This window comes from Hyperolius riggenbachi, chromosome 4 (genome assembly GCF_040937935.1).
Source record: "Hyperolius riggenbachi isolate aHypRig1 chromosome 4, aHypRig1.pri, whole genome shotgun sequence".
NCBI lineage: Eukaryota > Metazoa > Chordata > Amphibia > Anura > Hyperoliidae > Hyperolius > Hyperolius riggenbachi.
The window spans coordinates 158,716,630-158,732,937 of record NC_090649.1 but is presented as its reverse complement, the minus strand read 5'-3'; the positions used below and the strand labels follow the sequence as shown (position 1 = coordinate 158,732,937).

At 42.7% G+C, this 16,308-nt stretch overlaps 1 protein-coding gene across 1 annotated transcript in view; it reads left to right on the top strand.

Annotated features, from left to right (window-relative positions):
• LOC137504721 (extracellular calcium-sensing receptor-like) overlaps positions 1–14,553 on the top strand; it is a 31,194-nt gene extending 16,641 nt beyond the window's left edge. Inside the window, exons 4-7 of the mRNA XM_068233306.1 lie at positions 3,024–3,821; positions 6,503–6,730; positions 9,619–9,742; positions 13,643–14,553. Coding sequence (XP_068089407.1) covers positions 3,024–3,821; positions 6,503–6,730; positions 9,619–9,742; positions 13,643–14,553 — 2,061 coding nt within the window. The remainder of the gene's footprint in view (positions 1–3,023; positions 3,822–6,502; positions 6,731–9,618; positions 9,743–13,642) is intronic.
• The last annotated feature ends 1,755 nt before the right edge of the window (positions 14,554–16,308 follow it).

Genomic DNA, 16,308 nt, shown 5'->3' with positions numbered 1-16,308 from the left:
CGACCTGGCAGCCGGCCTGGCCACGTCGGGCGCGCCACCGGAGGAGACCGGGAGCCTGCGGAGCTGCGACGAGGGCACCTCCTGCCTGCCACGGGCTGGAGGAAGCCCCAGGTAAGTGGATTTGGATTTTTGTTTTTTTCACAGCGTCCCTGAACCTTCCCTTTAAGTCTGCCCATGACTCATCATGACCACGCCGATGTTCCAGTGCGTGGTGACCCCCATTTAGTATCGCTGCGCGCGCTGCATTTAGTCATATCCCTACTGGAGACTGTCCTTTGAATTGCTTAAAATCTATTCCCTACCATAAAGTCATGCAAAATTTCTAGAGTACATGTGTATGTGAGCCCAAAATGGGGGGGGGGGGGGAGAGGGGGGTGGGCCCCAGGCTGAAACTTCCTTGGTAGGCCCTTGGTGTCCCAGTCCGACCCTGGTTACTTGTAATGTTGCTGAAATTGTGTACTGTCTTCAAAACATCTGGGCAAGCAAGGATAAAATAAAGCATTGGGGGCCATATGCAATTAACCTTTTCTCCTGAGTTTTCTCCAAGGTGATATTTTTACATCTTATCAATACAATGGCCCATATGCAATTCACTTTTTCTCCTGAGTTTTCTCCAGGGTGATATTTTCAAAACTTGTCATAAAATACCTTATAAGCCACCAACAAGCAAGAAAATACTCAAAATAAATGTGATAGTACTTTTACTCCAACTTTTGGGTACTTTTTCAATTGTAAAATGCTGAAAAGTTAGTTTTAGTTTAAAGAGCATATGAAAATGATCTCCTAGGAGATAACTCAGGTGAAAAAGTTAATTGCATATGGGCAAATGCCTTTTAACCACTTCAGCCTACATGTGTTTTCACCTCAAGGACAGAAGCAACTTTGCACAGTCAGCGCTCCTCCCATTCATTCGCCAATAACTTTATCACTACCAGGGGCGTAACTGCAGATTTTCTGAGCGGGCCCCCCCCCCCCCCCCCGGGGCCCGCTCGCGGCCGTTTTGTGGGTGCTGGAGGGGTGGCAGCATGAGGGGAAAGCCTTGCCCACAGTCGGCGGGGAGAGGGGTAGTTCCCCCCTCTCCCTCACCTCGGGGCTCTCCCCTCTGCGCTCCCCTCCAGCTCGTAAGTGTCTGTGGGGCTGTGGTGGGCAGCGAGCGGCGGGCAGATACATACCTGCTTCCGTGCGTTCCATCGGAGACTTCTCCCTCTAGCGGCTGACGTCACTTGTGATGGAACGCATGGAAGCAGGTATGTATCTGCCCGCCGCTCGCTGCCCACCACAGCCCCACAGACACTTACGAGCTGGAGGGGAGCGCAGAGGGGAGAGCCCCGAGGTGAGGGAGAGGGGGGAACTACCCCTCTCCCCGCCGACTGTGGGCAAGGCTTTCCCCTCATGCTGCCACCCCTCCAGCACCCACAAAACGGCCCCGAGCGGGCCCCAGGGGGGGGGGGGGCGGGCCGCCCCCCCGCGGGCGCAGGGGCTGCAGGGCCTATTCCTACGCCCCTGATCACTACTTATCACACCTAAATGTTCTATATCTTTTTTTCCACCACAAATTAACCTTTTCGAGGGTGATACTTGCTTTCAGTAATTACTTTATTTTCTATGCATTTTATAGGGAAATTCCACACATTTTATTTTCCCAGTTGTCCCGGCTATCACAAAATTTAAATTATGTTCCTAGTACAATGTATGGTGACAATATATTATTTGGAAATAAATGTGTATTTTTTCTGTTTCTACCCTATCAATAATCACAAGCCCCTTATTTGCTAAAATAACAGCAATATACCCTCATTACATACATATTAAAAAAGCTCAGACCCTAACGTAACTATTTATGTATTTTTTTTAAATTGTCACTTTTGTACATGTATTTATTTTTGGAAGCTACGGAGGGTGGGGTTAATAAGATTTTATTATATATTAAATGTCTTTATTTTCATTTTTTTTACTTTTAGTTTTTGGCCACTACATGGCACTAAGCACTATACTGGCAGTTACCGGTAATTGCTTGATTTTTTTTCTTTTTGCAACTTTTTACTTTCAGTTTTATTAATCAATATGCCTGATGGTTCGAAGCATGTGGCTTTATTTACAGGGGCTTTGGCTGGCTCGAGGGAACACTTGTTTCCCTACACCAATTGATCCCCTTTAAGTGCCACCAGGAACGAGCTGCGGGAGTGCGTGAATGCGCACAGCAACAGCACTGGACGCGTATACGCATACAGATAGAGTCCACTGGCTCCAATCTAGGATTAACTGGTTAAACCACCAGCAAGCAAGAACATACTCAAAATAATTTTGATAGGATTTTTTTCACTTACTTTTTAATACTTTTTCAATTGCAGAGCGCTGAAAAGTTATTTTAAAGAGAAGATGAAAATGTATCTTCTAGGTGAAAAAGTTAATTGCAAATGGGCCATGGTGCTGAAGTCTGCCTTTCCTTTTCACTTTAAGGATAACATCTACAGACAGAAGCATAGCTGTTTTATGTAATCACCAGTGTCTCACATCCTAAACCTGTATCTGGAGGAGGTAGAAAGTAAAGCACCTTCAAACAGGTCAGGAGAATGACATCCATTTACTGGTTCAGCTACTGCACGTGTATCACATGGTCCAAATAAAAACAAGTGCTAAAAACATAAATTCATCATATGAAGGTGTTAATAGTTGACTTGGAAGACACACAATACAACACATTATCCTTCTTAGATTGTATGCGTCATGTCAAGGATGGAGTATATGTAGACATAGAAGTCTAGAGACTCACACACAGACTAGAAAAAGATGTCCAGTAGAGGACACCTTATTTTTCTTTAGATGGTATCCCGTGTCATTCATTTTCATTTCTTACTGTTATTTAATACAGCTGTCATTATGTTACTGTTCAGTAAACCGAATAATACAGTATAACCATGCCATACCATTTAATACATTTCTTATTATCTACAAATAACTGTTCAGAATAAAACATTATAGTTTCATGTGTGTCGATATGTGACAAATTGTCTTCCTCTAAGGTGAGTTACTATTCCTCTATCAATATCCTAAGCAATAAGCAAGAGTTCCCCTCATTTTTCCGGACTATACCAAGTGATATATTTCAAACCATGGCTTTGGCTGCCATGGTGGAACACTTTGGCTGGAAGTGGGTGGGCACATTAGCCGAAGAGAATGACTATGGACATCTGGGAGTACAGCTTTTCACTGAACAGGTTGCGAAACTTGGCGTCTGTATTGCATTTTCAGAAACAATACCTCTAGTGTTCTCCAGAACAAAATACGAGAAGATTGCATCCACCATTAAACGTTCTTCAGCTAAAGTTATCATTGTGTTCTCTGGGGATACTAACTTGATACCTTTAATTTGGGAAATAGCCAATCAAAACGTTAATGGCAGGACATGGCTAGCAAGTGAAGGCTGGAGTACATCAGCTTTTGTGGTAGAAAAGGATCATACCAGTTACTTTAGTGGTACCCTTGGCCTTGCAATTTCCATAGGCAGAATATCAGGTCTGAAAGAGTTCCTCCTCCAGTTGAACCCACTCCAGGATCCTAAAGATCTTATAACAAGGTCATTCTGGGAGCACATGTTTGAGTGTGTCTGGCCTGATCCTTCTAAGGCTGAGAACAGTACAAGTATCTGTACAGGCATGGAGAAGCTGACATCTGTGGATAACACGTATACAGATGTGTCACAGCTGAGGATCACCAGTAATGTGTACAATGGTATATATGCCATCGCTTATGCTCTCCACAGCTTGATTCATTGTGAAAATAAGCCATGCAGAAAAGTACATGATGTAAAGCCATGGCAGGTAATATCAGATCTAACAATGGTTTTGGGAACAAGATTTATAGATTCAATATTTGTATATAAATATTGGTTTGTATTTACTGTATATTATATCATTATTATTTATTGGGTTTATATAGCGCCAGCATATTACGCAGAGCTGGACAATAAATAAGATCACAGACAACGAAAATAGGAGTGACAAACAACACAATGCAGGTAATAAGCAGTGAGGCCAGAAACCCACTAGGAGCGATTTTCTGAGCGCCTTGCGATTTGAAAACTCTTGCTAATGTATTGCTATGGGTGTGATCCCACTTGAGCGATGTGATTTTATTAAAGTCCGCCATAGCATTGCATTAGAAAGAGCTTTTTCAAATCACTAGTGATTAGAAATCGCTCCTAGTGGGTTTCTGGCCTCAGACATACAATGTCAGATCATATACTGGAGTAGTATTCCAAGTAATTCAAGTTCACGTTATTCTGTGCACAGGATGCACAGTCAGGTAGGATACATGGAGCAGAAAATTGCACGAGGCAGGTAAATTAAAAGTTCTGTTTTTTCCAGGTTTAATTTCAGGAACTTGCCAGACATTTAGGATGAGAAGGTTGAGATACAGGACGATACCTTATCCATGGTGGCGGCGAGGTCCTTGGTATGGAGGTAGATCTGGGTTCCGTCTGTATATAGGTGGTAGTTGAAGTCCAGGGAGGGGAGGAGTTTGCTGATAGAGGCGGTGTAAAGTGAGAACAGCAAGGGGCCAAGAAAAGAGCCATGGAGGACCCCAAATGAGAGAGGGGTGGAGATTGAGGAGAAGCCACTGAATGAGGTCTTATAGGAACGATTTGAGAGGTAGGAGGAGAACAAGGCTAGGGCAAGGTCTTAGATGCCCGCAGACTGCAGGAATTGGAGTAGGGGGTGATCGACTGTGTCGAATGCTAATGAAAGGCCGAGGAGGAGGATGGAGTATTTTCCCCCGACCTTGGTGAGTGTGAGGTCATTGACGACCTTGGCGAGGGCAGACTCGGTGGAGTGGGCTGGCCGAAATCCTGTTTGTAGGGGGTCGAGCAGAGTTTTGGAGCCAAGGTATTGGGTCATGCATTGACATCTTCCACACATAGGAAAAGGTTCATTTACAGGTCCTTCTCAAAAAATTAGCATATTGTGATAAAGTTCATTATTTTCTGTAATGTATTGATAAACATTAGACCTTCATATATTTTAGATTCATTGCACACAACTGAAGTAGTTCAAGCCTTTTATTGTTTTCATATTGATGATTTTGGCATACAGCTCATGAAAACCCAAAATTCCTATCTCAAAAAATTAGCATATCATGAAAAGGTTCTCTAAACGAACTATTAACCTAATCACCTGAATCAACTAATTAACTCTAAACACCTGCAAAAGATACATTTTTTCAGCAGATAGAAGCATGAAGTGCTCCAAAATCTCCCGATAACAAGCTGCATTGACCCTGCCCTTGATAAAACACAGTGGACCAAAACCAGCAGCTGACATGGCACCCCAGACCATCACTGACTGTGGGTACTTGACACTGGACTTCAGGCATTTTGGCATTTCCCTCTCCCCAGTCTTCCTCCGGACTCTGGCACCTTGATTTCCGAATGATATGCAAAAGTTGCTTTCATCCGAAAAAAGTACTTTGGACCACTGAGCAACAGTCCAGTGCTGCTTCTCTGTAGCCCAGGTCAGGCGCTTCTGCCGCTGTCTCTGGTTCAAAAGTGGCTTGACCTGGGGAATGCGGCACCTGTAGCCCATTTCCTGCACACGCCTGTACACGGTGGCTCTGGATGTTTCTACTCCAGACTCAGTCCACTGCTTCCGCAGGTCCCTCAAGGTCTGAAATCGGTCCTTCTCCACAATCTTCCTCAGGGTCCGGTCACCTCTTCTCATTGTGCAGCGTTTTCTGCCACACTTTTTCCTTCCCACAGACTTCCCACTGAGGTGCCTTGATACAGCACTCTGGGAACAGCCTATTCGTTCAGAAATTTCTTTCTGTGTCTTACCCTCTTGCTTGAGGGTGTCAATGATGGCCTTCTGGACAGCAGTCAGGTCGGCAGTCTTACCCATGATTGCGGTTTTGAGTAATGAACCAGGCTGGGAGTTTTTAAAAGCCTCAAGAATCTTTTGCAGGTGTTTAGAGTTAATTAGTTGATTCAGAATGATTAGGTTAATAGCTCGTTTAGAGAACCTTTTCATGATATGCAAATTTTTTGAGATAGGAATTTGGGGTTTTCATGAGCTGTATGCCAAAATCATCAATATTAAAACAATAAAAGGCTTGAACTACTTCAGTTGTGTGTAATTAATCTAAAATATATGTACATTTTACATTTTACAAGTTTTTTTTGTGATAGTGGTCCTTTAAATAGAAATTCTTGCTACAGGTGCACACATACAGCTGTGATAGCACCAATTTGTTAATCTTACAATAGTCCCACCATAGCAGACTATGGCCCAAGCAAGGGCTCCATACTTTTAAACCCTCACCACCTAATAATAAGCATGTTTGTAAATTCCTTTCCCTATATGCTGAATCACTTGTTCTCCAGTTTTAATAAATCAACCAATGCATTTGTATTATGCTCTTGTATTATTTATATCACCATGAGAAACACTAACACGTTTGCATATATATATATACCTAACACTACTTTTGCTCCAACTCCGATTTTCAGTTAGTAAGAGCTTTAAAAAGAGTAAATTTCACAGATGACAGTGGAAACCAGCATTACTTTGATGTGAATGGCGATCCAGTGGCGAAATATGATGTATTAAACTGGCAGAAGGGAGAAGATGGTCTGCTTCACTATAAGACGGTGGGGAGCTACTATGGAAACACACTCAAGGAAAGTCACTTTGTCATTGATGAACAGGAAACACGGTGGAATGGGGAGCAGTCTCAGGTTAGTGTTAGTAAAAGTAATGAAGTAATGAATCCTTTTCATCACTGGCGTAACAATAGGGCCTGCAGCCCCTGCCCCCGTGGGGGGGGGGGGGTGGTCCCCCTTCCCCTGGGGTCCGCTTGGGGCCATTTTGGGGGGCTAGAGGGGTCGCAGCATGAGGGGAAAGCCATGCTGCGCTTCAGCGGGGGGGGGGCGGTCCCCCTCCTCCCTCACCTCGGGCTCTCCCCTCTGCGGTCCCCTCCAGCGTTGAATAGTTTGTGTATGCAGGCGGCAGGCAGCGGCCGGCAGATACATACCTTCCATGCGCTCCAGCGCGGGTGTTTCTCCCTCTAGTGTCTGATGCAACTTCCTGTATAAACAGGAAGTCGCGTCAGAGGCTAGAGAGAGGAACGTCCACACCGGAGCGCACGGAAGGTATGTATCTGCTGCTCCAACTATTTAATTCGCCTCTGGCGCTTTATCTGGCTCTTGACCCGACTTTGCTTCCTCCAAAAATTGTTTGCCTGAAGAAGCGGGACTGTTACCCGTGAAACATGTTGCACTTTTGGAGCTCATAATAAATGTTACTTAGTGTAGTGTAGTGCAGTGTAACTTGTGGAGGCAGCAGGGGTTAGTGTAGCTTAAATCACGGTGTGTCTTACAGTCCAGAGCATCTTATATTCCAAAAAATACGGTATAAACCGTTCCGCCAAGACACAATTAGGGCTGGTTCACGGACGGCAGGCGGCGTTGGGGTGGCCGGGAAGCAGCCGATTGTCAGCTTCCCGTCGCGATCAGCGTTTCTCGTCCCCGGGGACATGAAGCCGCGGTGGCTAGCCGGCCCTGGACGTTGCATGCGGTTTCTGGGGCTGGCTGAAACGACGCGTTAAATTGGGATTGGAACGCCGTGTTTGCGCAATCGCCGGTAATCGTCAGTAGCCGCATGATGCTAAACGCTCCTATTCACTTAAATAGGCGCGTTTAGCCGACGAGTCCCGAACGCTTGGCGGTAAATGCCTTCAAGCGTTCGTGTGAACCAGCCCTTAGGCAAAGTCCATTCCAAACCATAATTAAGCAGTGTTGTTCTAAACATAATCATCTCTTTCCCTCTTTTTTTTTTGTAGGTTCGCTTCAGACTCACTTGAAGTAAAACACATACAATGAATCATCTCATAAGTTTATTTTCACTTGAGGTTCGCTTTAAGATCGCTGGCATGCTGCAGCCTGGCTCCTTCACTCTTCAGCAGAGCTGCCAAGAATCCTCTGCACTCCAGGCTGCTGGGCCCGACTATAATGAAGTCCCAGGTGATGTGGCTGCAGCACATATCACTCCACAACACCTGAGACATCATTACAGATAGACTCAGTATGTGGGGGTTCACTTCGATGCTACTCCCACTCCAGGCTGCGCATATGAGACCCTGAGCAAGACTACATAGACACCCCCCAAAGGATCAAGGCACCACTGAAAACATCTGGGACTCGTGCCCAGAATTGAACATTAGTGATGCCATACCTCCCAACTTTTTGAGAAGAGAAAGAGGGACATTTAAGCCACGCCCCTGCCACACCCCTGATCACGCCCGTCACACCCCTAGTCACGCATACCATAAAGATTTCATAAGAAAAAGATGTTGTTTTATAATTCAAACCAAACTGGTCATCTCTATCCTGGTTCATTTTCCTTCATATTAACATTTGAAAATAAGAAATATACCCATTGAAAGGATGAGAATAAGGTTTAGAGTCATTCAAACACATTTTTCAGTAGATAAATATATATATTTACATAGAAAGAGGGACAAAGTCCTGAAAAAGGGACAAATGAGGAAGTAAGAGGTACAGAGGGACAGGGCTCCCAAAGAGGGACTGTCCCTCCGAAAGAGGGACAGTTGGGAGCTATAGTGATGCTGCTGGAGTATGCACTGTATTAACTCAGGAGACCTTGGTCCTGTCATAAATGCATCTATTTATAAAACAATCATTTCAAAACTATTAACTACATACAAATTCAATTGTGAAGGGAGATGGATATAGAGGCTGACTTATTTATTTCATTTTACACAATTCTAGTTGCCTGGCCGTCCTGCTGATCTTTTTACTGACAGACCCTGAACAAGCATTGAAATCTGACAAGATTCGCTGCATGCTTGTTTCAGGTGTGTGATTTAGACACTACTGCAGCCACAGAGATCAGGGTAGGAGGGGTTAAAGGGAACCTGAGCAGTGCAAAAAAAAAAAGGAAATCTGGACTTCCTCTAGCCCCTTGTAGCCCATGAGGTTTCCCGACATCCTTTTCGTCCCATCCGTGGTCCCACTGGCGGCTCCGGTAATCTGGTGATTTCAGCTGAAGTTGCGCATGTGCCCACCCGGCACCTCATCACGCTGGTTGCTGTTCTGTAAAGACTGAACCGAGCATGCGCAGGGTGCTTACGCTAACAGGACCACGGAAGGGACAAAGAGGTTGCCGGGGGAACTCGGGCGCTGGAGGAAGCTGCAGGTAAGTCCAGATTTACTTTTTTTTTTTTTACACTGCTTAGGGTCCCTTTGAGGTTAGTTGGGGGGGGGGGGGGGGTTAGTTAAGGTTAGGTATTGATAGTGGGAGGGTTCAGTGTGAGAATAGGCTTAGGTTTAACTATAGCAAAATAACTGTATTTAACACCAACATTTTACTATTGTTTTTACACTTTAATAGTAAAATATTGGTAAATTTACCAGGATTACTTAGAGCCCAAATTTCCAGGCACCCCTTTCTTTTTCAAATGCCTCCTTGACACTCCTCTGACATTATTATTCATATAATGATGTGTTGTGAAAGCAAGTGGTATTTTTTCTTCCTCTACTATTGACCGATATTTCATTTACCTAAAATACAGTCATATTGTTATGTAACTTATCTTCTGTCTAAGCCTCCAGTCTCAGTCTGCAGTGACAGCTGCAAGCCTGGATTCAGGAAGAGTATCTTACAGGGTCAATCAGTTTGCTGCTTTAGTTGCATTCCATGTCCAGATGGGGAGATATCAAATGCAACAGGTAATATTTGTGTAGCTTCTATGTGATACATAACACTGTACTATTATTGAAAAAAATGCGGTTGAATGTGCAGTGAAAGAAGTATGGAGGCTGCCATATTTTTTCCATTGCCGAGTATTTTACATCAGTAGATGTGGATAAAGGGACCTTGTTGGACCACTGTTGCAGTGTACAGTTATGCCTCAGTTACCAGGATCAGGAAGTCAGGGCTCTTCCTGTCTGCTTTAGGGTTCTTGTACCAAACAAGTGCTGCTGTCACTTTGTACTTAACCACTTCGCCATATCTGGACGCATATATCCGTCCAGATAGGCAGTGGTGCTGCAGCCGTGTTGTGCGCGTGCGATCGGGCGCGCGCCCGCACGCGCTCCCGCTGCCTCCCGCTGCCCCCCGATCAGTGAATGGGAATATAATTCCCATTCACCGATCTAAGTCCCCGGCAGAAATACCGACGCTTTCTCATCAGAGAACGTGGTATTTCTGCCCCCAGGAAACTTCTTCTCTTCATTTTAGTTCCTAGATGCGACATCGTTCGCATCCAGGAATTTTTTGAATGTGGCCATCTTGTGGCCAAATAGTAAACTGCACCCACATACCTGTATTGAATAAAAAAATACATTATATTACATCTAAAATTGGCTATTTACCTCCCAAACTAAAATTACCCAAATACATTTTTGTATTAAAAAAAAAATAAAAAAAATTACAATTAAAAAAAAAAAACTACATAAATAGTTACCTAAGGGTCTGAACTTTTTAAATATACATGTCAAGAGAGTATCTTATTAAATTTTTTAAAATTATAAGCTTGTAAATAGTGATGGACGCAAATTGAAAAAATGCACCTTTATTTCTAAATAAAATATCGGCGCCATAAATTGTGATAGGGACGTAATTTAAATGGTGTAATAAGCGGGACAAATGGGCACATAAAATGCATGAGTTTTAATTACTGTAGCATGTATTAATTTTAAACTATAATGGCCAAAAACTGAGAAATAATGATTTTTTTCCATTTCTATCTTAATCTTCCTGTTAAAATGTATTTACAGTAAAGTGACTCTTAGCAAAATGTACTACCTAAAGAAAGCCTAATTAGTGGTGCAAAAAAACAGATATAGATCAATTAATTTTGATAAGTAGCGATAAAGTTATTAGCGAATGAATGGGAGGTGAACATTGCTCGGATGCATAAGATTTTTGAAGCTGTAGGCTGAAGTGGTTAAAGAGGAATTGTAACCCAGGATTAAACATCCATTAGTAGCTGACACATCCTTTCCCTTGAGAAATCTTTACCTTTTTTTTCGAATAGATTATCAGGGTCTTTATGGCTGTGGTGAATATTGTGGTGAAACCCCTCCCACTGTGTAATGACAGGACCTAGGTCCTGACAGTTTCCTGCCTGTGAACCTCGTTGCCAGGGGTGCCTCTAGCCATTTTGTCACTCCAGGCAAGAAATCCTGTGGCGCCCCGCCCCCCGTGATTGCCCCCCAGTCCCATTCCCTGCACCCCCAAAACCCCTAAAAATAATCGTAATGCAGCAGCATGTCACCAGAAAATCAGAAAATACACTTATTGCGGCATGGGTTCACCAGAAAATAGTTGTAATGCACTACCTTATAGTGTGTCTGAGCCCTTATGCGTTTCACCATAAAATATACTTATTGCGGCATGCACTCACATACACCACACACAGTACACACACACACACTATACACACACTATACACACACACACGCACACACTATACACACGCGCACACACACTATACATACACACACACACACTAAACACATGCGCACACTACACACTCACTATACACACGCACACACTATACAAACACACACACACTATACATACACACACACTATTATTTATTTATTTATTGTATTTATAAAGCGCCAACATATTACGCAGCACTATACACACGTACACACAGAGTACACACTATATACACACTATAAACACGCAATGTACACACACACGCACACTGCACACTACACTATACACACACACACACACACACACACACACACACACACACACTCACACACTCACACACACACACCTACCTATGTCCTCCCCTTCAGCACCATCTCTACTAATCCCTGCTTTCGCTACCTTATAGTGTGTCTGAGCCCTTATGCAGAGAAATAATGAGGAGAGAAAAGCTGAAAGAGAGGGAAGAAGATGTTTGCCTCACCAGGATTGCACTTTTATTTAGCTTTCCTGTATGACAAGAAGACACAGCCAGCCAGCACTAGGGAAAGAGGGAAACAAAGGTGAATGAAGGAGGCTGGTGCACACCAAGAGTGCTTCTGAGCACTTTTCAAATCAACAGTGATTTGAAAAGCGCTGGGCTATTGTTACCCTATGACGATGTTCCCACAGCAGCGTTGGGATTTTTTCTAATTTTTTGGAGCGATTCTTTCAAAAATCGCTTCACAAAGTCGCATTTGCAAATTGCTAGCGATTGCTATTGCGATTTTGTCGTGCAGTAGCCCAGAGAGAGGCGGAGTGGAGAAACTTAGAATAGCCTGAGATGGAGCAGAGAGCTTATCTGTATTGTAGTCCTACATTACACAAAGACTACTTACCTGTAATAGGATTCCTGTCCCTGGTGGTCTCTCACACAAGTCAGAAAGCAGCCCTCCTGGAGTGTAGGGACTGTCAACATTTTTCCACTTGTGTAACACCTTATCTGCACAGGCAGTCATTTTAACAATGGTGAGAGACCAGACAGATGTTCTCCCACAGACCCTCCAGGCAAGCTCTGCATTATGTTGTGTATATTTACCAGCTTGCCTGCCCTCTAATTGCACTTTTAGCTGCTAGCTTAGTGTTTGACATTGCCTTACAACAACAAACCTGAATACACCAGGCACTGGACCAGCCCTAAATCACTGAATGAAAGGCGACCTGGGGGGCAGTCCATGCCTGGCTGCTACACTAAGTCTCTCTACATCCAAGTAGTTACCAGTAGCAGAAAGAGAGAGGAACTGACTTAATCAGTCAGGACTCAGAAGCTGATGCTGTACTCCCATGGATCCCTGACTGAGTGAGCTGGAACTGAGTGAGCTGGGACCAGTGCCTTCTCTCACTGACCCATTCATTACTGTGGTTCTTTGAATCATTGAGCTGAAGGAACTGAATTAATCAGCTATGAGTGGAGTCAGGCGCTGCTTTTAGCTGCTGTTGTAATCTGACCTCTGAGTGAGCTGAGAGGCATTTCTTATCTCACTACTCAGTGCAACAGCGCTCTTCCCTCCTCCTGTCGCCCTAGGCAAAAATTTATAGCTGCCTAATGGCTGAGACGGCTGTGCTCGTTGCAATATGGGAAATAACGTCTGTTTCCAACTGCAAAGCAACCAATATCTCCTATGCATAGCTATAAAAAAAACACAACCTTTCGGCCTCTCGCATTGTTAGGGGGTGTGGTTATAGATAATGGCAGTTGGTGCTGTCTGTTTTTTATTCATGTCTGCCAGTAGTAGACATGATTATGTGCATGCTGATTGTGGATCAAACAATATGAACAAATTACATGACAAATATTAATCATTTCTTTATCTCTCTTCTATTTTTTTAACTTCTCATTTTGCAATGAATTGATTTGTTTCTTCCCCTTTTTTCACTAGAGGTCCTCTTTGAAAAACATGTTCCACTATATGATGGTCTAATAAACTATTTAAAGATAAATATTATCTGTCCAAATATAGGACAGTAGGCTGGAAGGTTGCATAGGTCATTGTCTTCAGGAGGCCACCTCATGACCTTTATACTAGTAGTTTGAGGGGTATCTCCATTCTGCCTGGCCAGAGCCGCAGTGTTTGTCAAAATATTCCCTGATGAACCACAAAACAGGATTTAATGTATTCTTCTTCTTGAATTTCCTTTCTTAGATATCACTGAATGCATAAAATGCCCAATAGACACTTGGTCCAATGGAAATAAAACTGCCTGTGTTCCCAAGGAAATCGATTACCTGTCTTTTGGAGAGCCTCTTGGGATCACATTTTCCTCAGTTGCAAGTTTGTCAATCTGCCTAACCATAGTAATCGCAACTGTCTTCATCAGATACAAGGATACTCCAATTGTGAAAGCTCAGAACTTAGAGATGAGCTTCCTCCTCCTCATGTCACTGTCATTGTCTTTTATTAGTACCTTTACATTCATCGGCGAACCCTCCGCCAGTCTCTGCATCCTTAGACAAACGGTCTTTGCCATCAGCTTTGTCCTGAATATTTCATGTATATTAGTGAAGACATTAGTTGTTATTATTGCCTTTACAATGGCAAAACCCAACCAAAAAGTGATGAGGTTCTTCCAGCCGTCACATCAGAGAGCTTTAGTGACCCTAACTACTTCTGTCCAGATTGCAATCTGTGTTGGGCTCTTATCATCTGTATCTTCATCTATAAAGAAGAACAGGGAAGCCATAATGACAAAGATAATCCTGGAGTGCAACCAGGAATCTGAGTTGGTTTTTCTTGTGGCTATCGGGTATATTGGGCTTCTGGCACTGGTTTGCTTTGCTCTGGCCTTTCTGGCTAGGAACCTGCCTGATAATTTTAATGAAACAAAGTTCATTACATTTAGCTTGCTGGTCTTCGTCATGGTCTGGGTGAGCTTCATACCAGGTTATTTGAGCACAAGTGGAAAATATGTAACTGCTGTTGAAATTTTTGCTATCCTTTCATCTGCTGCTGGATTATTAGGGTGCATTTTCCTCCCTAAATGTTATATTATACTGGTACAACCATCTAGGAACTCTAAGAGGAATCTAATCAGACATTTCAATCTTACAAAGTGAATGCACAACATATAATCAGTAGTGTAGCAATAGATGATACAGAGTTAGGGTCCACACTGGGGACCATAAATTACAGGGGCCTTCCTTGAACCACTGTATTAGCTTTTCATTGGTGCTATGTGGGTAATGATCACCTACAGTATATATGTTCTTAAAATAGTGTTAATCATTAACAATTTGTTGTGTGTTTTTCCTTCATACATGAATAAGCACCGGGTTATACAGGGTCAAGGTATGATCAATGAACATTTAAGTAAATGTATATGTATTTTAGAAGTTCTGTACCTTCCATGTACACTATCACAACCTTACATTCTTCCCACATCTGAACCTAACGGAAATACCTTACTTGTCACTACAACCCTTCCTACACCCTTCCTCCTTGCCCAACATCCCTAAACTGGAGCCTAACCTCATCACATACCCTGCTTGGTGCCTAAACCTAACTTGTCACCCTTTTACTAAGCATAGCCGTAAGCAGGACTACAGGTAAAATTTCCCCTCTGCTACAGCAGGCTGAATTTGGCCACATCATTTGAAGCTTTAAAAACAACATTTTTTTTTGTTTAATAAAAAGTGTTTAACATTGGTGTTTGTGTTTCATTTTCCCTGCAGTCAAAGCAGAATAGTGAGGTGTTCAGTTTGCAGATTATTTGCTTATCTTAGAAAGCAGGAGATAGGAGAGATAAGAGAGACTGTGTGTACAAGGCAAAAAATAGAAAGCAGTGCAGTTAAGTTGAGCTTACAGATTGAAATGAATATTATACTAGATTCAATGGTTTATTTAATATGGTAGCCTCTACACCAGTTGAATGTTGCAACTATATTTTTCACTTTGCTGTTCTAAGTTGCTGTGAGTAAATACAGATGTACAATTATTTTTTGTGAGTGTCTTTATGACAAGTTTTCAAGCAACAAAATGTGAATATTTTGACTGGGTAGCTTTAAGGTGAAGAATTGTGATGTGCAGTTACGGTACTTGTCTTAGAAGGTTACTCTCAAAGAATTAGAAATGTTTAAGGAAGATGGATTAAACCAATAAAAGTGTAAGCCTCTATGGCATGGCACAGAATAGAATTGATCTCTGCAATTTGTCCTGATTTATACAGACACCAGGAAACTGATATTGTTCTGGCCATACATAAACTGATATTGTTCTGGCCACACATAAACTGATATTGTTCTGGCCATATATGAGCAGATATCTTATCAAGAACAGTGTAATATGCAAACCTTTACTCTCTTCTTAAAGCAGATCCGAGATGAAAAACTAACTATAACAAGTAACTTGTCTATATATCTTATCTAAAGTTTACATAGTTTACACAGCAAATCTAGCTGCAAACAGCTTCAACAGTTTATGATTATTTATTCCTGTGATACAATGAGAGCGGCCATGTTCTGTTTGTCACATTACACACAGGCAAGCTGCTGTGCATCTCCAGCCCTCAGCCTGTGAAAAGGGGTAAAGAGGCGCCCAAGGTGAATAAAATACATTAAAACCAACTAAAATATAAATAAATGAGGTGGCTTACCTCACTGATGACACACCCATATAGGAATGGATATTTATTAGTAAAAAAAAGCACAGGTGACGCGTTTCGTGGGAACTTGCTCACTTCCTCAGGCCAAATAAAGTGTCTACAACCATCAAGAGAGGCGCTTAGTGCTACAGTTCAGCATTATAACAAACATATAGGTTAATAAATACATATATAATATATAAATAAAAAACAAAAATTGCAAGTAGAAAAA